Raw genomic sequence first — 21670 nt, 5'->3', positions numbered from 1 at the left:
AAGTGAAGTGAGTGAAAGTGACAGCCCATTGGGAAACTCCAACTCCCATTGACATTGTGACACAGCACTCCACAGCACACAAGTGAACACTGTACACTGCACACAAAATTGCATTTATGCCTCACCCATGCAAGGGGCCAGCCCTCAATGGCGCCCCTAGGGAGCAGTGCAGTGGGACAATAGCATGCTCAGGGTACCTCAGTCATGGAGGAGGATGGGAAAGAGCACTGGTTGATTACTCCCCCCACCAACCTGGCGAATCGGGAGTCAATCCAACAACCTTTGGGCTACAAGTCTGACGCCCCTACCGCTTACCCATGACTGCTCAACAATGGGAAATAGTATTGATTGGTCTGCCATGTCAGAAAACAAACAGGTACATTGAGTGCTTCAGAGTTTTCTCCCTTTCTCTTTGGTGCTCATCTGTGTATATTTTTTTCTGTGACATTTTGAGACATAAAATGTTTTATGAGACATAAAATGTTTTTACTATCACAAGATGAGTTTGGTCTGTTGTTTTCTACTTTAAAAAAATCTTTTTGCCTAAAATAGTTTTGTTCATTATTGAACTGTCAATAAAACATGGACAGGAGCCTCGCTAGAAATGTTGGGCCCCATGAAAGATTTGAATTTTGGGGCCCCTTTAGGGACCCTGTCAGTGATGTCAGTGCTTGGGCCCTTAGAATCTGTATCACTTTTACCCCCCTAGCAGCACTCATGAACATGAACAAATTGTTCTCTCCCTCTTTCATCTTGTAAACTGCTCAGACTAATCAGAAGAGTACACACTGGGCCTCTCACCACAATCTTCCGTTTTGATCATCAAAGCAATGACTTCTTGGTGGTAAATGTCAAGGCGCGTCACCCATATTTACTGAGTTGGTGGCTGGTGCAAATCCCATTTGGTTGAAGGCCTTGCAGCTGAAGTCAGGTAGCCAAATGATTGAGTGTTTGGCGTTGCCTGGGCAACAGCAGGCATGTTGTCAGTCGTCAGCTGTCTAGCCAGGTTGCAACACTGTAACCAGGTGGGCTCTGTGTGCAAGTATACGGGGGCTAAGCCAGTATAGCTGTTCATAAAGTTATTTCAAAGCATAAAGGTACAGCCAACATTTTTTTTCAGCAGATGGAATAAAAAGAGACCGTTGTAGAGAAGCCGCAAGGTAATGTTACCCTTTTCTCCCAAGTAGGCTAATTTGGGGATCATATTTCAAACATGGGGGCAACATATAACGTTAGGCTCTCACACGGAAGTTTTCCTCCTCGAAGAAAGAATGGAAGGACCACACCAGGAAAGCTATTTTGAATTTACTGACTGTGTGGGCAACGCGTAAACTCTGCCAAACAAATAAGTTTAGAATGAGTTAGCCTAACTATTCTCGGCAAATGGGTGGATATGTCAGAACTGGACTCTATCGCTGTATGATTTACCAGAGAATCGCTGAACTGATGTAGTTCTAACCTATGCACCTTGCGCGCGCTCATGTTGTGTAGCCTACTTGTGCGTAATGCAGGTACGTCTCAAGCAATTATACAGTAAGCCTAATGGTCTCAAGTCATGCAAACAGAGCATAGGAGGTTGATCAGGATTCGGGAACATGACTTGAAGTACGGATACCCTACCCTTTGATGCTGGGTATTATGAGAGTACTGCAGGTGGATAACTACAAAACATGGCGACCAATCAACAACGCACAACGGCAGGACTGTGTCAAGAGGGCGACGCACTTGTCGCAGCAGGCTGCGCCCTGCAGGCTGCTGCCTGCTACACAAGTGCGTTCAAAACTCACGTAGGTTCTACGGTGGCCCACATGCGCAATTTAGACGTATCCAACTTTGGGAGAGTTGTTTCAGCCTTGGAGGGTTGGCTGGATGGCGAGGAGGAGGACGAACAGAGGTCCATGGATGGCCTCAACAAGGGCCTGGCAGCTGTCTTCCTGTCAATGCTGTGTCCCAACAACCTCTCTGCATCGCTCTTTAAAATGGAGAGCATCCTACAGAGAGCGGACCCCAGCTCGGAGGAGATATTTGCCCGGTGCTCTGCCCTTCTGAACAGCAAAGGTCAGCCTAACCCCACCGGCACCAGGCGTTTAATCCTGGAGCTCACCCGGGCCCTGGCTCGCTTTCTGACCGAGCCAGAGAACCCGACGAGAGCCCTTCAGCTGTACTTGAAAGCTTTCCAGAAGCAGAATTGTGAATGTGTGAGGCTCCTGAGGTCCCGGCAAGCTCACCACCTACCCAAAATCCTCCAGGCGTTTTCCGAGCAGATGCAAAAGTGCAGAGACATCAGTGGGAAAGGTCTGTCTGAACAGAAAACATTTGATGCAGTGGATTATAGCCCCCTGCAGGCGTCTGAAATCCTTGAGTTTCTATTGGCCCTTTCTCCAGGTGACCCCAACGTGCAAAAGTGGCAAGGTGAACTCTCATTGTCCCTTGGCAAGTTTGAGGAAGCCGCGGAGGCCTTTTCTCACGCACTCAACCTGTACGGATCCCAACCATCCAAAACGATGAACATAGACCACGGACGGCCGATGCTGAAGCCTGCCGAGAACCGGGCGAGCTGCCTCGTGGGCAGGGCGGCTGCCAACTTCTCGGTAGGCGGTCGCGCCGATGAGGTGTGCCACGATCTCGGTGACGCTTTCGCCGTGCACCCGGCCACGGCCAGGCTGCAGTTCCAGCGGCTCTTCTCCGGCAACGGGGCCGCCCCCGCCACCAGGGTCCTGCTCCGCCAGCAGGCCGAGCGAGGCCTGTCGGGCTACCGGGAAACCGTACTGGCCCGTCCGGACCTCCGCTCCACAGAGGGCCTGGAGCTGCTCGACCCGGTCCTCGCCCAGCTGCGGACGCTGTGCCACCTGGAGCCCGACGGCGGGGGCCGGGAGCTGCGCGTGCGGCTGGCCGACTGCCTGCTGCTCCGGGGGGAGGTGAGGGAGGCCCTGTCCATCAGCAGCCAGCTAGCCTCTGCCGCGCCGCCCCAGCAGAGCTACCAGAACACCGTGCAGGTGCTGTGCGGCTACGCCCGCCTTCTCTCCGACGACCACCAGGGGGCCATGCAAGACTTCCAGGCGGTGATCGAGCACCGGGCGCCACACCCGTCCAGCTGCGTGCGGGCGCTGTGCGGCAGGGGGCTGCTGCGCATGATGGCCGGGTAGGGCTGCTCGATTATGGGAAAATCAATATCGCGATTATTTCAGGCAATATTGATATCACAATATTTCAGACGATATTTCTGTTAAAGACAAATTATTGTGCTAAACTATTCACAATCTTCCCTCCCTTCAGAAGTGTGAGTGGAGGGCCACACAGACCGTGGTGATCTGCATGAGTGTTGGGTGGGTGGCAAGTCTGCTCTGTGCTCGCAATAGCGCAAGGGGAGGGGAATATATTGGGTACCTTTTGGCAGTATAGACAAATAACAAAAATATTGTTTCAACTCAATACTATGAAATATGATATAGTTTGACAGCAATATTGATGTCACAATTCAAAAGTTCCAAGATCCATGCACAACTTGTAGGTGTATTCAATATTGGAGTATTCAATACTGTAGCCCCTTAATGCACGCCGTACCTCCAGTGGAACGCTTTAGTCATTGACAAGTAATTACCATAGTACTACAATACTATGACATAACAAAGGGCCTTTATTAATGCACTACGACTTGGTCATTGCCACTGTGGTAACAGCAGATGTATAACGCTGTGTCTTAATGGGTTAAAAAGGAAAAAAAGTTTACCGCACACTTATTTGACTTTATGTTCAGAGTGAACAACACGTTTCGGTAAACTTTTTTCCTTTTAAAGTATCGATATCATGATATAAATTTGCTATATTGCACAGGTCTCACTACCTGACAGCGCTGGACTACCTGACGGCCAGCGGGCTGCAGCCCCAGGAGACGGCGTTCACCGTGCGTTGCCTGGTGCCATGGAACAGCCGGGGCCTGCTGTGCACCGTGCTGCTGGAGCAGGGGAGGGTTATGCTGGAGCACGTCGTGGCCAAGTGCTTGGGCCCATCATTGCCACAGGAGCAGGAACAGGCTGCACCGTCAGCGCATGGCAAGGATTCACTGTCCTCCTCCAAAGAGGGGTAATTTTGCTCAACACTCTCTTACTTACAATTTTTTTAAAAGATATTTTTTGTGGTCTTTTCGGGCCTTTTTCTGATAGGGATAGTGAAAAGCGACAAGAGAGATTGTGGAGAGAGATGGAGTAGGGTTTTGACTTTGACCCAGGCTGGATTCGAATGTGGGTGCACCCTGGGCATGCAAGCTCATATGTGGAGGGCTTAGCACACTGCACCACACCGCATCCCACTTACGCTTTTTTCGAATCTAGACACCACGTGTGCATTCCAATATGCAGACTTGCGTCCTCTACTTGTGCTTGTGGCCTCGTACCAGGAAGTAATACGTTGTGATGACATCACAGATAACAGCATTGTATTTCAATATCTCGCAAAAGCTCAATTGTAAAGTCATTTTCTCATTTGCAAACTGGATGGTGAATGCAAAACAGTGATTTGGTCTTTGCCATTCTGGTAACAGCAAATTTATGACGCCGTGTCTTAACGGGTTAAGTGATCCTGAAGAGGTGCCCGGGTGGTGTGCACGCCCCGGCCCAGCTTCTGATGGAGTTAATTGCTAAAAAAGATTCCACTACATCTTAACAGCATTTATATGACATTCTGAGAGCCTTGAGTGACAGACTTTAGATTAAGACTAGGTCAATATCCCATCTCTCTCCCCATTCGCTTCCTGTGCACCTCTCAAACTGTCCTGTCATCAATAAAGTCGTAAAAGACAAAAAAATCTTAAAATTTGGGTGTCCATGGCCCGTTGTCCTCCTCCAGGTGCCCGGGTGGAGTGCACGCGCTGGCTCAGCTGCTGATGGAGCTGCAGCCCGGCACGGACGCGGCCCAGATCCTGAGTGCGGACGCCCTGTACCAGCTGGGCCGCGTGGAGGAGGCCTACCGGCTGCTGCTGGCCATGGAGCAGCACAGCGCCGCCCGCTCGCCCGTCCTCGCCCGCCTCGCCCTGCTGCAGCTGCACCGCGGCTTCCTCTACGATGCCAACCAGGTACTGCACTCTGATTGTCAAGGATGACCTCATCCCTCGGCAGCACTCATCATTCTTCCTGATTCTTGTTCTCAGTCCTGTCCCTGAGTATAGAGTATAGAGAGACACAGCTCTTTGGCATGGATGTCCCTCATCCTTTGCCCTCTTTCTTAACCCTGTCCCCCATCCCAGGCAAACCCCCCCCCCCCGATCATCTGCTCAGTGGATAGAGTGTAGAGCAAGGGTGGGAAACCTTTTTCATTCGAGGGGCCACTTCAAATACGGTTCTCCCAGGGCCGTACTATGAACACAAACCAGGATTTCCTGCCTGCACTTTAGGCATATGGGTGGGAGACGTGACGCCTTGTTTTTTCGTAACATTGGTTAAAAACCTACAAAACTGTTATTTTCCTTTAAAAAACAAATGTCAATGAAAGAAGATGTGGTACATTATGTTTCATATTAGTCTTAGATGAGAAGAAACATTTTTGTTAAGATTTATGTAAAGGTTTATATGTCAAATTTCCTGCGGTGTGACTGTAACATTAATGAAACAATATATAATAATATATACTGTATATAAATTAACCAACAACATTTTGAATAGTGTATGAAGCATTTGGCATGATTGCATAAATCTTAACTTTAGATTAAGATATGTGAATGTGGAAAAAACTCAAGACAGTAATATTAACTACAAGTTCAATTTCGTAACACAAATTGCGTCCTGTGGGGTGACATGTATGTCAATGTTTGTGAATGGGCAGCTGCAAGACCAACTACAAGGGTCTTAAAGACTGGCTCCTAACCAGTCAGTACCTCAGTTATTGGAGAGTGCTGTGGAAGTTTAAGGTTACTCTTAACCTCTTAATATGTCTTCATATTGCAATCTTTCTGTCACGCAATGCTTAGGTTCATTTTATGGTGTCCTGTGGTGTGACTGCTCTTATAGAAGGAAAAATAGGTTTTTTTATCAATGAAAACACATATTAAGATTAAACACAATATCATTATCAAGTTAGCATGAGCTCAGATGTCAGTCATGTATACAAAAGGATTAAAATGGCCATAATGCAGTGAATTCCCTGTGGTGTGATTCCATTTTCCTGCGGTGTGACATGCCTATGCTATGTGTTGATGCAGGACACATTTTCCCAAAAATGGCAAAAATAAAGTGAAATTCTACAGACCACCAAGTGCTTTATTTTTTTCCAATTTTTATCCATCATTTTTTTCAGGAATTTGAAAAACTTTTTTTTTTTTTGCGTTACGCCCTTAAACGTCAACCACCCATATATTGAAGGCAGCCACCTTTACAACAGACTTCCAACTTCACTAGGCCCCCTGAAAAATATAGGTTAATTGTATAGCAAATGCAATTTCTAACCTTTCTTTCCAAAATATGTGAAAAGGCATAGCACTGAAATGATGTCTGGGGCTGGATAACACAGTCTGGAAAAAAATAACAGTCTGAAGGGCCGTAAACAGCCCTCAATACATAGGTTTCCCACCCCTGACATACAGTAGACAGATAGGGACTGAAATAGCCTGAAATAACCAATAACCTGTACGTAGCGTCTTTGTGCAGAAGGGCCCGCCCGGTGCCTCAACTACATCTTAACAGCATGGCTATGACATTAGAGAGAGGCTTAAGTAACAGTTAAGACTTGGTCATTACCATTTTGGTGACAGTATCTTTATAATATAGCCTCTGCACAAAGGGTAAGTAACTGTAAGACTCTTTGGATAAAAGCATCAGCTAAGTGTAATGTATCAAAGAAAATACTTTGATAAGCTCCAGTGTTTGCTCTGGTATCATTGCGCAACATCTTGTTTCAATCTGACACATATGCCACACATCTCTATGACACAAGCAGGTACCATGGCGACAGATTCAAACAAGTCGTGCTCGCCACCACAAACTCTGCTAAGTACCCCATTGTAATAAAATGTCTGCATTGTTGTCATGGTCTTCCACCTTGGTCACGCAAAGTCACACAATATGTGGATATTTTTTGAGAAATAATCATAATAACAATTTATTGAATGAAATAATAATACAATAATGCAATAATATAGTAATATAATAATACTTTTAGTTTTACATTTTCAGCATTCTACATTATAAGAAGCTCTTTGTAAATGTATCACTGTTTGTGACTAATTTAAGTCCACACATCCTACCGTAGTTCTTAACCTGAGAGCAGAGGGGAAAAGTTGTTACAACCAGAAATCTTCACTTCCTCTTCCCCCTGAATGTGTATTTTTTTTTTCTTGTGGAAAAGCCGTACTCTAGACTGTAATTCTTGTTCTTTATTTTAGTGGGTTAGCATGACAGACAGACAAACGGTTTGACCTAAGCCGAGATGTTGAAGGCTTAGGCTGAACTGTCTGTCGACCGACTAATATAAAAGTCGAGAGTGTGACTTTTGTACAAGAAATTTACAAATCTGTTCGCTCGCACTCGAAATCTTTTGTAAAAAAAAAAGATGGTTTTCAGCACACTCAGTTGAGCACACTGACCTCTGCATGTATTTTGGCAGCTCCTGAAGAAGCTGATCCAGTGTGGAGACACGAGTTGCCTGCGGTCGCTGCTGTCTGTGGCGGCCCACAAGGACCGTGTGCTGCTGGAGAAGCACTGCTACACGGCCTCCAAACGCATCCTCACCGCACACAGGGACGAGGGAGCCATACGCGAGGCCGTGGCCTACCTCTCCATCGCCATCATGGCCTCAGGTCACCTTCAAAATACAAAAAACTCTTCATCCTATCTTCCTTTTTTACTTTACTACTTACTACTGTATGATGCATTAACCCGTAACAAGACACACCGTTATAAATTAGCTGTTACCAGAATGGCAATGACCAAGTCAAAGTGCATAACGAAAGGCCCTGCGTTAAGTCATAGCGGTGCACTACTATGGTAGTTAACTTTTCAATGACTATTACAGCGTGCCACTGCCACAGGAAGTATGGCAGGCATTATGGGGCAACAACTGATGTTTGGGTAAGCGTTTTTTTTCCCATCAGACCATGGCTGCCCACACATCATGATCTTAGGTCTGTAGCGAAGGTGCAGAGTTTACTACCCTGCAAAGGAGTCAGGCGTCCCAGGCCCAGGGAGAGTGGGGGCACAGAATCGGGTCCTCATTATATTGCATGTATTGGGAGAGGGGGCCCTTCACATGGCCTACTTAGGCCGTGCCAAAGCTGTCAGCGGCCCTGAAAACTAGTGATGGTCACATCCCCACAGGTCGCCTGTTTATTAGAACTCTCTTGGTTTGGTTGTGTCATTAAAGTACTGTAGTGTAATTGCTAAAAAATAGATTTTATAGGTCTTCTATTTCAGTGGTTCTTAACATGGGGTGTGGAGAATTTTGTTTGCGTTGAGGTTGTGACTAAAATTCTGCTTCCAAACATAATAATTAGGTCAAATCAAGAAAAAATTATAACATGTTTTGGTCCCCATGTAAAGTCATTAAAGTATTGATTAATGTCTAAAGCAAGAATCATTGTAATTAATCATTGAAATCAGTTTTTAGAGCATATACACATGTAGAATTTTGGGTTGGGGGTACGCGGCTTGTCTTGGGCACAGGTAAGGGGGGGCTTCAAGAAAAAAAGGTTAAGAACCACCTGTTCTATTTACTTGCTTGGTTGTTTCAGTTGATTTCAAGTTACAGTACTCTGGAAAATTGAATATGACCGGCTGCTCTATTATCTGCATTTGTTATCTATCATTGGCCATGTTTACATGTTTTCAATTCCAGATTTACAATTCAGAATTAAATAGTTCAGCCGAGTTTATATTGCACTTTCATTTCATTATTTCATATTAGTTAATTCGGAATCAATTGTCCCATGTAACTGAGGCCGCTGTGAATGTTTTTAATGCATGACAACGAGAGGCACAAATGACTAAGAATGTCTGTTGACACATGAGTGGATTACTTGTAAACAGGGAATCATTTATTCTTAGTGACAAGTCCTGAATACCTAGTAAGAGTCTATTTTGAAAAAGAAAAATCACCCACACAGGAATAGGCTGCTAAGTTGCATCATATACAGTACAGATACCTTCCACAATGGGAACTTTGTCTGTACTGTATGTCTGACGTCTTGAAAATGCGAACAGACAGTCAGACAGACTGAGAACCTGCAATATGATACTGTGAGTGTGTTTGGTCAGGTGGTGCGCTTCGATAATGACTCCTCTTCCTGTTACAGAAGTGGTTGTAGAGTAGATAGAGTCTAAAGACAGGTGGCTGCGAACTCAGTTGGTTGAGGTATCTTTTTACCAGTGTGTTGGGTACTCTTGGATGTTGGGAAACACTTGTATTATCCAAGTTTACAGTAATGAGGTTTCCCCCAGCACTTTATTCTTCAGGCATCCAGCTTGACACATGTCGTCGTCCTATATTTCATATGAACAGCATAGCCTTTCCAAAGATCATGTCACACGTATCTGATACCAGCTAGCCCCCAAACCACCTTGATAACCACGTGTATTGAATAATAAAGATTTTTTATTTCAATTGACTTCCTACCTCAATTACTACGTTTACATTAGACATTTAATTCGGAATTAACTCACTTTAGTTCTGAATAAAACTTAATTCCGCTTTGAAAACATCATGTAAACACTTCATAATTCGGAATTAAATGAAAGATCCAAGTAAACTCGACAGAATTATTACATTGGAATTATTAATTCGGAATTAAAAACCTCATGTAAACGAAGTGATTGTTACTTTTTGGAGATTGAGAGAGTGCGTTTGACTTGCCTGTGCCTGGTTTGCAGGCGGGGAGGCCACCGACTCACTGCTGGAGCGAGCCAAGTGCTACGCCCTGCTGGGCCAACGCAAGACGGCCATCTTTGATTTCAGTGCCATACTGAGGGAGCACCCGGAGCACGTGCCCGCTCTCTGCGGCAGAGCCCTCACCTACCTCACCCTCAACCAGCAGAAGGTGAACCGCCAGGCTAGCCCACACTCACATTCATATGGGTAAAGGTTGTGTATGGTGCGAAAGATTCACGTTTCCACGTATACATTCCACATATCAAAAATCCGGCTTAAAAATATTCCATTTGGAGGGCTAAAACGCACCTGTAACAACTGTTTTAATCCATATAGGGTTTACACCTAAACAGGAAAAAAAATATTCATATTAATATCCTGCTAGGTGGAAACAGCACCTTTAAAGTGGTGGTGCGTTTTTTTACGGCAACTCTGTGCCACGCCAGCCCACACTCACATTCATATGGGTAAAGATAGAGTATGGTAACAAAGATTGTGGCCATAGTAGGAATTGCAACTATGCTGCCCATTGCAACTATGCTGCTTTTTCACAATTTTGATATTTTCATGAATAAGTAGTAAACTAAGTAATAGTGTAATATTCACTGGTGTCAAAGTACAGTGAGTTTTGTAGTCAAAGATGTCTATAATTGTTCATTGAAAGTGGCAGACATGTATTTTTTGTATGAAAAGTGTACATTTCCAAGTCAAGATGAATACTTGGATGGTGGTTTGTAAATGGGCAGCACAAATTCTGAAAATAAACTACTAAACATAGTACCTAATTTCAGGGCAATATGTTCTTCCTGACAGATCTTCTTCAGACTCACAATATCTTTTTTAATTGGTGTGAGGGTCAGGGCTCTACGCTTAGCTTTTTCAGTAGGAGCACCTGTGCCCCTAATTGAAAAAACGTACTTATAAACATTTAGGAGCACAGTTTTTGTAGAGGAGTTTTTGTGACGCAGCTTCATTATTAACACACAGATACATACTATACAGAGAAAGATTCTCTCCACACACTACACATTCTACAGGGGTAGGCCTACAATTAAAATCACTTCTGGCCACTTTTCCAAATTCCTCCGAGTAAAAGGACTAAACAATATATTACACATTTATATCTATATTCACATTCATTTCTATACGCAGCTTTTAAACTGAAAAGGTCTGAACATTTGCGGAGAAAAAGGAACGGGAGAAGTATACTTGGATATTTTGAAAGGCGCTCAAAAAATAAAATGTACTATTATTATTATTATTAAGTACATCGACAACATCTATAGAATAGAATTGAATCTGTGCTGCAACAACCTCTGCTTGAAACTGAAACATGGCTTAGGTATCATAACTTCAATCTGACGAGTTTTGTAAAATCAGAACTATTCACCACTGAGTCATGGGGCTTTTCTTTTTCTGTGTGTGTGAAAGTGACAAACATCAAGATAATGTCTGCTGATAAAATAACTCCATAAAGGTCAATTAACCAATTATCCAACACAAAATAGTTGGTCACCATAGCAGACATGAGTACAAAAATAATCTTTTTGACCTTTGTCAAAAATGTCAAAATGTCCTTAGGATTGCACCCCATTGGATCATTCATAATACCAAACAATGCTATTTTCAGAAATAATTTCAGTTTGTGTGGGACCAATATTGCTTTCTGATATCATACATTTGATGAGTTTTAATTTCCATACCGTGGCACATCCAGTCTCTGCTCTCACTGAAACCCATTAAGTCTCCCCCTCAAAGCCTCATGTCCAGTCCAGGTCCTACCCTGGCCTAACGGCAGGGCACAAGCTTACTATGCCGGCGAACTGGGTTCGATTCTGACCCGGGTCATTTGCCAGTCCTTCCCCAACTGTTTCTCCCCACTTGTATCCTGTCTCAAATAAAGCTTAAAAGCTCAAAAAAATCTTTTAAAAAAGCCTCATGTCCAAATGTGGGCATCTGTTGCATAATGGAGAGGGAATTGCAGGTCAGAGAGTTACAGTACACACACCTTTCCACAACTTCATCCATGGCTTAATTGCCCTTACCCCACATTTCTGTCAGAACCATTTCAGTCAAGAAACACAAGAGAAGAATATAAATGAAATTTCTTTTATTGAAATTATGAATTACATTTGGCGGTATAGCTCTGTTCGGAGGAACCCCCTATTTCCATGAGCAGCATGGAAAAGCATTTAGTCAGGGGGCAGCAACAGTTTAGGGAATTCTCACCCCAGCAGGACAGGGCGAGAGATAACCCCCCATGAACAGAGCCAAGCGACGTGACAAGAGAACATGTCACATCATACACGACAAGGTGGAGCAGGGGAGGTGGTGGGTAGCAAAAACCGAGCAGCATACAGTTGAGAGGAAGTGGATAGAATTTAAAAGGCGTGCCGAAACCGTGTGGCCAATCGCTAGGGAAGAAAGATTATCAGCTGAGGGAATGCACCTGGATCAATTAGGAATTAATTAGATGAAGGGGAGGGCGGCAAGCTTCTTGACTACCATGGCCTGGCCAGAACTGATGTTAGTACTTTAATTAGTCCCACTAGTTCCAGGAAGTACGTGTAGAACAGAAAGTGTGGTAAAGGTGATGATGTTTGAATGAATTTGTACTTCATTTTTGCTTGTTATAGTGGTTCTGCGTTAGTCTCCAGCACACAGAAAGCTGCTGCCTTGAATTATTTGAAATTGAATGTACATGATTCATGTCACCAACAGACTTCCTTTACCCCAACTCTGAATCAAAGAGAGTAGATTAGAGTAAGATACAGTGCCCTCCATTATTATTGGCACCCCTGGTTGAGATGTGTTTTTTAGCTTCCAATTATTATTATTTTTCTCTAAATAATATGGGACCTTAATGGAAAAAAAGAGAAAAATCCAACCTTCAATACAAGTGCATTTATTCAGTGGGGAAAAAATCCCACATAAAGAAATAATTATTTGACATCAAATAATGTGTGTCACAATTATTAGCACCCCTGTTGTTAATATTTTGTACAACCCCCTTTTGCCAACAAAACAGCACCTAATCTTCTCCTATAATGTTTCACAAGATGGGAAAAGACAGAAAGAGGGATCTTCAGCCATTCCTCTTTGCAGAATCTCTCTAAATCATCCAGAGACCTGGGTCCTCTCCTCTGTACTCTCCTCTTCAGCTCACCCTACAGGTTCTCAATGGGGTTGAGGTCTGGGGACTGAGATGGCTATGGGAGGAGCTTGATTTTGTGTCTGGTTAACCATTTCTGTGTAGATTTGGCCATATGTTTAGGGTCATTGTCTTGCTGAAAGACCCAGTGACGACCCATCTTCAGCTTTTTGGCAGAGGGCAACAGATTTTGATTTAAAATGTCCTGGTATTTCAAAGCATTCATGATGCCATGCACCCTAACAAGCTTCCCAGGGCCTTTGGAAGCGAAACAGCCCCACAGCATCACTGACCCACCCCCATACTTCACAGTGGGTATGAGGTGCTTTTCAGCATGCGCATCTTTCGTGGCACGCCAGATCCACTTAGAGTGTTTGTTGCCAAAAAGCTCAATCTTGGTCTCATCTGACCAAAGCACACGGTCCCAGTTGAAGCCCCAATACCGCTGGGCGAACTCCAGACGTTTGCGTTTATGACTGTGAGTTAGGAAAGGTTTTCTCCGTGCATGCCTCCCAAACAGCTTGTTGGCGTGTAGACAGCGCCTGATGGTTGATTTGGAGACTTTGTGACCCCAGGATGCTACCATTTGTTGTAATTCTGTAACAGTGAGCTTTGGAGATATTTTGATTTCTCTTACCATCCTCCTCACTGTGCGTGGTGGCAAAATAAACTTGGGTCCTCGTCCAGGCTTGTTTACCACTGTTCCAGTTGTTTTGAACTTCTTAATTATTCCTCTCACAGTAGATATGGGCAGCTGCAGTTGAGTGGCAATCTTCTTGTAGCCTCATCTGCCTCACTTGTATGCTGTGTTCCTTTGTCTTTCCCATGTTTAAGAGTGGATAAGAGAAATGGCCTCGGTGTCACGTCATAGTTATACCCCAGGGAAACAGGAAGTGATGAATTACTAATTAAATGTTCCTACATACTCTGGTAAACTTTGTAAACTACTGTAGAAATTACAGAAATGCTTCAATTATATTTATTTCCTGGGAATTGTTAAGGGTGCCAATAATTGTGGAACAGGTGATTTAATGAAAAATAATTATTTTTTAGTCAGGGATTTTTTTTTATTTTCCTACAATTCATTTGAGTTGAAGGCTACATTTTCCTAAAATTTTCAGTGTGACAGTATTCTTCTGCAATAAACACTGAATTTATTTTAAGGCTTTTAACACATCTCAACCAGGGGTGCCAATAATTATGGAGGGCACTGTACTTCAAGCCTGTGCATTTCCGTGTGATGTCATGCGAACGCCCCTCTTGGAGACCTGCTGTTAGGAGACCTTTGGAGGCTTTAGTTTGAGAATAAATGGAGTTCCCTTGGCACTGTAGATGGCAGTACCGCACATCTGATGCAAGCCGTCACCAAATGCCACAGAAAGAGAAGAAGAAGGAGGGGACAACGCCCCCTTAGGACACCAAACTTGAGCACACTGCTTTGCATTGGGTGGGCGGAGTTTGAATCCTCTTTCTCTTATCTACTCTCTTTGTCTGAATTCCATGACTCTGGGTTGCATAGCTGTTTTAGCGTTAAAGGGACACTGTGTGAGATTTTTTGTTGTTTATTTCCAGAATTCATGCTGCCCATTCACTAATGTTACCTTTTTCATGAATACTTACCACCACCATCAAATTCTAGGTATTCATTATGACTGGAAAAATTGCACTTTTCATACATGAAAAGGGGGATCTTCTCCATGGTCCGCCATTTTGAATTTCCAAAAATTGCCATTTTTAGCTGCAAAAATGACTGTACTTGGACCATACTAGAAAAAATGTGTTTGGGTAGATGACGTGACGTATACATTTTGCTGTCACAGACACATTTTGCTGTCTTAAAATTAAGTAAATTCATGCTTTCAAAATTGTTAATGTTTTAAATGATTAATTAAACTAGTGACGTTGTTGTGAAAAAGTAATGTGTAATAAATCCAGAGCTTAAATAAGTATACTTAATTTTGAGTCATTTGTCCTATGGTGTGACTGAGGCAAGCCTGGTTCTCCATATTAAAACATTTTTAAATAAATAATCAAAGCTCAGTCATTTGTCTAAACAACCCTGGCATGTTTTTCAAGGTGTCTATTTTAGCAAGTGGCAATGCTTAATTTTTTTCCTGTTTTTCTGAGACCGTATGGACTTATGAAACTTTGTCGCAGAAAATAATGTCCTGTGGTGTGACATCATTTTTTTGTTTAATTCTGTGGATAATTATCTATTGTTGAAGCTCCAGCGGTACATGCATTGTGACTTTAGACCCTTAAGAAGCCAATGGCAAGGGTGGATTTCAGATTTTCCTCTCAGAGTTCTTCAGTCAATCAATTATGTTTTGCTACCACAAGATGTATTAGTTTTGTAGTCCTTTGGTGTGACAGCCATAAAATACATTTTGACAATAGTGTATATTTTTCATATTTTTTTCTTATGTAGATGTATGAAAATGCATCTTACTAAAGGTGAAATTGTATTTCAGTTGGTAACGACATGGCTTTAAATTAACTCAAAAGCTCAAAAGTCCTATGGTGTGATGGTAAAAGTCCTATGGTGTGATGGTAAAAGTCCTATGGTGTGACACTTTGGAGTATCACACCAAAGGACAGACAGGTCACACCAATGGACTAGATATTTGAGAAATAGCTTTTAAAACAACTGGTAGTACATATTTTTTTTTGTTTTGTTGTTTGACTAGATAAATATTGTGTATTCAAATTACTTATTCCTTTATTGGCCTTTGGAATTTATACTTTGATGCATTGTTGATGAATATTTGCTGTTGATTTTAGATACTGTCAAATGATATAAAATGTCATTAATGGTGCTTTGAAACCATAAAATATAACGGTAACAGTGAAGGAAAGATCAGTGAGAGAGTATATAGAGGAGTATAGATGAATAAAGTATGCTGTGGAGAGCTCAATATACAGCATAAATGTGCTGTCCAGCTTGAGATACCAAACAGGCACTGGCCACTACACACTACAGGTTCAATGGTGTGACAGTCATAGCATACCTACAGAGGTGTGATGGTCATGCCAAGGTCACACTTCAGTATGAGTCTTATGAGCTCTGCAGGTTACATTCAATGACCGCATGGCTGTCATTAAGAGTTACGATAGGCTGATAATCGACGATTCCAAGACTTATAAGTGTAAAGTGTAGGTCCATATTGACTACAACATTATATTATGATCAAAAGACAAAATAATCATGTTGATATATTTGTTTCTGGCTCAGTTTTGCATTTCTGTCCTTTAGCGTGACATGAATGTCCTACGGTGTGACATGTTTTAAACGCTCAAATATTTGTTTGAGCTAAACAATATGTTTGATAAACACTGAATATTGCATTAGGGAAGAACAAATTATCGTCCCTGAAAAGTTAGTATAAATTCGGACAATTTTGAACATTTAAAAGAAAGATATCCCTGTTTTTCCTCGAAGGTTTCTAATAATCTCACATCTAATGGGAAAAAAAATACTTAAATGGTAATTTCTCATTAAATTAAGACTTTAAAAAATTGCAATAAATATGAAGAGTATAACAATGTTCATAAAACTCCATCAAGCCATTTCTACATTACTTAATATATTTATTTCTTAACGTCACACCAAAGGACATATTTTCAGCAAATTGCTTTATCAACGTAAATAAATAATCAATGAATAGACCAACATTGTGACCACTTGGATTTTTTGAAAGATTAATTGCTGCACTACGTAGACATATACTTTTTTCCCTCATAAACAATGTTTTGTGAAAAAAATGTTTTTTGCTGCCTATCCGTCATCTACCCGTTTATTACTTAGTAAACTTTCATGTAAAGATCAAATTTGGCAATAGGCAGCCCAATTTCAATGAGCAGCATAGTTGCAGTACCTTTTTTGACCATTTCCTGCACAGTGTCCCTTTAATTAGATAGAGCACCTGGTTGAATTGACCAGGTAAACCAAGGTCATTTGGAATGTGTTGCACTGGATGGTTACTAATGAATCCAGTTTGCCCATCGCTGAATAAAGTGTAATAAAAGTGTCCCCTCAGGAGTGCACGCAGGACATCTTGGCGGCACTGCGCGTGGACCCCGGGGCGGTGACGCAGGACATCCTGTCGGTGAAGGAGCGCGGGCGCAAGCTGATGTGCGAGTGGCTGCTGCAGGCGTGCCGTGACAGCCTGTGCCAGGCCGTGGCGGCCGACCGCGTGCCCAGCGACGAGCACCTACAGGAGGCCAGCCTGGTGGGGGCAGCCCTGCTGAAGATCGACGGCCGAGACCCCCGCTGGCACCTGCTCTACGTGGATACCTTACTTGCCAAAGGTGCTTGATGAGATTTTCTCAGATTTCCCACATTGACTTTAGCTTTGAGTTTTTTTTTATTGATACTATTTCATTAATGAGCGCTGATGATATGGGTACTGTGTGCATACATGGATACCTCATTGTGCACACCGTGCACGCCTGTCAGTGGGCCCACTCCTGGTTGAAAAACTCAAATTCTCAAATTGTGACAATACCAATGTGACAATACCAATGGTCTAAAGTAACAAATTAAGACTTGGTCATCAACATTTTTGTGAAAGCAAATATTGGCTCTGGAGAGGGTTTTGTGTATGTGTGTGTGTGTGTGTGTGTGTGTGTGTGTGTGTGTGCGTGTGCGTGTGCGTGTGTGTGTGTGTGTGTGTGTGTGTGCGTGTGCGTGTGTGTGTGAGAGAGAGAGAGAGTGAGAGAGAGAGAGAGAAACAGAGACAGAGGAACAGAGACAGAGGAACAGAGACAGAGGGATAGACAGAGACATTGGCACTAAGCTGTTCATGTGTGTGTGTGTGTGTATATATGAACACGCTGTGTGTGTGCTTGTGTGTGTGTGCATGACTGCGTGTGTGTGTGTATGTGAGAAAGAGAGAGAGAGAGAGAGAGAGAGATACAAACTTTAAAGTGTCTCCCTCCTCCTCCATGTCTTATCTTTTCCCCTCCTCCGCAGGTGACATGCAGGCGTCCGACTCGTACCTGCGGCAGGTGTTTGGGCAGGAGCCGCGGGAGGGCGGTGCCCACGCCAGGTGGGGGGTGGTGGAGGCGTGGGAGCAGCGCTGGAGGAGCGCCGCCCAGAGGCTGGCCAAGGTGGCCGAGAGGGACACGCCCACGCTAGACTTCCTGCTCCTCCTCATTTGCCCCTCGCACCGCAAACGCCTCGCACAGGTACAGAGCACAAGCACGGTTGCTGCGATCTTAAGTAGTTAGAGCAATAGTAATTGTTTTTAGGACAGAATGTATAAGAGGAATTATTTTCGTTAGCAAAACTTGCTTGCGGAAACATAAGCATGTGCACGCATGCACGCACGCACGCACGCACGCACGCACGCACGCATGCGCTCGCTCGCGCACGCACGCACACACACACACACACACACACACACACAGGAATGGAGGTGTACTTATACATGGAGGTGTTGTCAATGGTCTGCTTAACTTCTTGCTTCAGCGTTTACAGGCTTTTCCCAAAAGTTACAATAGGATTACTGTAGGTGCTGTTCTTATATTTTATACAGATTGATTATATAGATTGTATTAGTTTCTTATTATAGTATGCTACAGGATGTTACAAATATGATTGTGTGTTTTAATTATGTAATTTAAAAATCTTGATCAAGAAATAACATGTCAGTTAAAGATCTCATTTCGTAGATCTCATTTAGATCTTGTTTGTCCTGATTGCTCTTGTTCCTGACTGAGCAGGGCTGGACTGGCCATCTGGCATAGCGGGAATTTCCCGGTGTGGCCCCGCACCCTTGTGGGCCCCTATTTTCAGAAAATAGGGGGGGGGCCTTTAATTCAAAAGTGCCCGGGCCCTATTTCCCAACCCTGTGACTGTGTCCTCTATGTGTGTGTGTATTTCCCTCTCCACAGGCTGCATCCCAGGAGGCCAGCCGCATGTCCCAGCAGGGCCAGTGGGAGAGCGCCTTGCCCCTGCTCTCTGTGGCCGTGCACGCCCTGCCCCTGGACGACCAGAGACACCTGCAGTACCTGCGCCAGCGCGCCGCCTGTCTGGCTCGCCTGGGGCTGCATGAGAGGGCCGTGGCCGACCTGGACAAGGTCATTCAAGGTCAAGCGTCAACCGACAGCAGTGGCAGCAGCAGCAGCAGCAGCAACAGTACCAGTACCAGCACCGCTTCCAACGCGGACACGGAGGACACTGAGGACGGGTCTGGAACCAGGGCTGGGACTGGGCCTGGGCCTGGGCCTGGGTCTGGGACAGTCGAACACGCGCTGTGGGCGGAGGACCTGTGTCGGCGCGGCCGCAGCCTGCTGCAGCTCCACCACCAGGAGCGGGCGGCCCTGCAGGACTTCTCCCGTGCGCTGGGCCTCCACAGCGCCCGGACGCTGGAGTGCGTGGAGGCCTGGGTGGGGCGAGGCCCGCTGGCAGCCCACTTCCTGCACGCCGCCTTGCAGTGCTACGCCGAGCAGCAGCTGAGCGAGGCCTGGGCGCTGACCGAGAGGGGGCTGAAGGTGGACGGGGGCCACGCGGAGCTGCGCAGACTGAGGGCGCGAATTAAACACGAAGCCTCCAACCACTGCATTGTTAACTAGAGGTTTACTTACAACCACTGCATTGTTATCTAGTAGACATCTACAACCACTGCATTGTTATCTAGAGGTCGACAACCACTGCATTGTCAATTAGAGGTCTACAACCACTGCATCGTCAATTAGAGGTCTACAACCACTGCATTGTCAACCAGAGGTCTACTACAACCACTGCACTGTTAACTAGAGGTCTACGACCACTGCACTGTCAACTAGAGCTGTGTGCATTAAAACGGCGGCATAGCCCCTGCAACGTCAACAAAAGTTCTCTAAAACACTGCATTTTCAACCCCAACATTGTCGATTATAGACCTCTTTCCACTGCTACTTCAGCAACAGTACTGTGTGTTAGCCCTGCATTATGCGCCAGGCCTTGCATCATCAACTGGAGCCCACCCAGCCCCCAGCATTGGGTTCTTTCCATTATGCGGACTCCCAACCTCGGCCTTGGCTTGCGGCCTTGCATTTCGTTGACGCCCCGCCTCCATGGAGAAAACAACAACGTTTCCCCACTGTTAGCCAAGCCATAACAGCTTTTGGGGCACCATCCCGATTGCAAAGGAGAAAATGACATTTGAATTGCGCTTTTGCGAGATATTGAAATACACTTCGGTCATCAATAACGTCATGTCAGTGAGGCCACAAGCAGGAAAAGTGAGCAAGGGAGGACGGGAGTTGGGATATTAGAAAGAAGAACCCATTGTCAACTGGGGGCCATTAGCCCCATGCATCACGTATGACACCTCTAACCACTATATGAAGCCTGCTTTTGACACATTGTGGTAGGTAACGTGTTTTCGCAACACATTAGTCTGACTAAATGTAAGCCAACCAACACTGCAGCGGAAAATGTAAGGCACATTTGACACTTACAACCCCCTTTTTTTGTTTGGTGGTCAGTTTGGTAAGAGTATCCCTTTAAAGGTTATTGTCAATGGAACCAAAGCCAGAGCCTCTGTACAAAGTGTAATGAAGGACAGTAGAAGGAGCTGGTTTAGTAGGCTGCTTTGATTGTCCACCCAGGGCATCCCTTCATTAGAGGGTGCCTGGTCCCCAAATTCACCCTCTTCACACTGGCTGTCGAGCACACGTAAGCTGTGGTGTGACTAATGGTGCAGGAACTTTTTTTTTAAATTTGTGGTTGTTTTGTGATTTGGTTTGAAATGTGTGTCATGGAGGACTGAATAAACAGCGCACACTCATATCACGTTGCGGCACAGGAACTTGCTAATTACTCAAATCAGAGTCAGTCCATTTAGACAAAAGACTGAGTGTCCAAGAAATGCAATGCAATGGAAAGTGAAACTATGCAATATTTTCAAGGTCACTGAATCATATTTGTGCGGTGTAGGAACATTCTCAGTACCCAATTAACTGCACAGGAAGCCCATTTAGTGTCCAATAAATGCAATGCAAAGTAAAGTGAAACTATGCAACATTTTTAATGTCACTGAATCATATTTGTACTGCGCAGGAACTTGTGCAGAGCCCATTTAGACAAAAGACTGTCCAATAAATGTAATGTAATGCAGTACAAAGCGAAACTATGCAATATTTTCAAGGTCACTGAATCATCTTTGTATGGTGCAACATGGTTAAGTGACTCATAACACGTTGAATGGACGTTGTCTGGGCCACCTCCGCATTTGGGAAAATCCATGGTTGCAAGATGGCGGCTTGTATATCACCCCTGGGTTGACAAATTCTGGCCAGCGAACATTTTGCAGTTAACATTAACATTAAATTCTACCTAGTTAGAAGGTCAATCAAAATTTGCACAGGGTTTCTTTAATGTTATACTTGTACATTGGTGTATGATGAAAGAATCTATTCAGTTTTCATAATCATTGGGGAATATTTTTCTAAAATATCTGAAGAAAGTCTGTGTGTGTGTGTGTGTGTGTGTGTGTGTGTGTGTGTGTGTGTGTGTGTGTGTGTGTGTTTGTGTGCGTGCGCGCATGCATTCATACGTGCCTACTTGTTTGTGTGTGCGTGTGTGTATGTGTGTGTAATAATGGAATTTACGAGCTGTCAGGAATCAACTCAAAAAAGTACATATAATGATTGTCATAATGAGGTAATCAATGAACTGTGTAT

General features: G+C 44.2%; 1 protein-coding gene across 1 annotated transcript; it reads left to right on the top strand.

Moving 5' to 3' along the window:
- Positions 1-1670: 1670 nt before the first annotated feature.
- ttc34 (tetratricopeptide repeat domain 34) lies at positions 1671-19857 on the top strand. The gene is made up of 8 exons (XM_063209441.1): positions 1671-3142; positions 3835-4083; positions 4846-5071; positions 7594-7786; positions 9852-10018; positions 17038-17308; positions 17973-18187; positions 18896-19857. Exons 1-8 carry the CDS (start codon positions 1671-1673, stop codon positions 19574-19576), a joined length of 3474 nt encoding a protein of 1157 aa, XP_063065511.1. The 3' UTR covers positions 19577-19857.
- Positions 19858-21670: the final 1813 nt, after the last annotated feature.

Source organism: Engraulis encrasicolus, chromosome 10 (assembly GCF_034702125.1).
Source record: "Engraulis encrasicolus isolate BLACKSEA-1 chromosome 10, IST_EnEncr_1.0, whole genome shotgun sequence".
Classification (NCBI taxonomy): Eukaryota; Metazoa; Chordata; class Actinopteri; order Clupeiformes; family Engraulidae; genus Engraulis; species Engraulis encrasicolus.
Note: the sequence above shows the minus strand (reverse complement) of the source record. Positions and strands in the feature narration are given on the sequence as shown.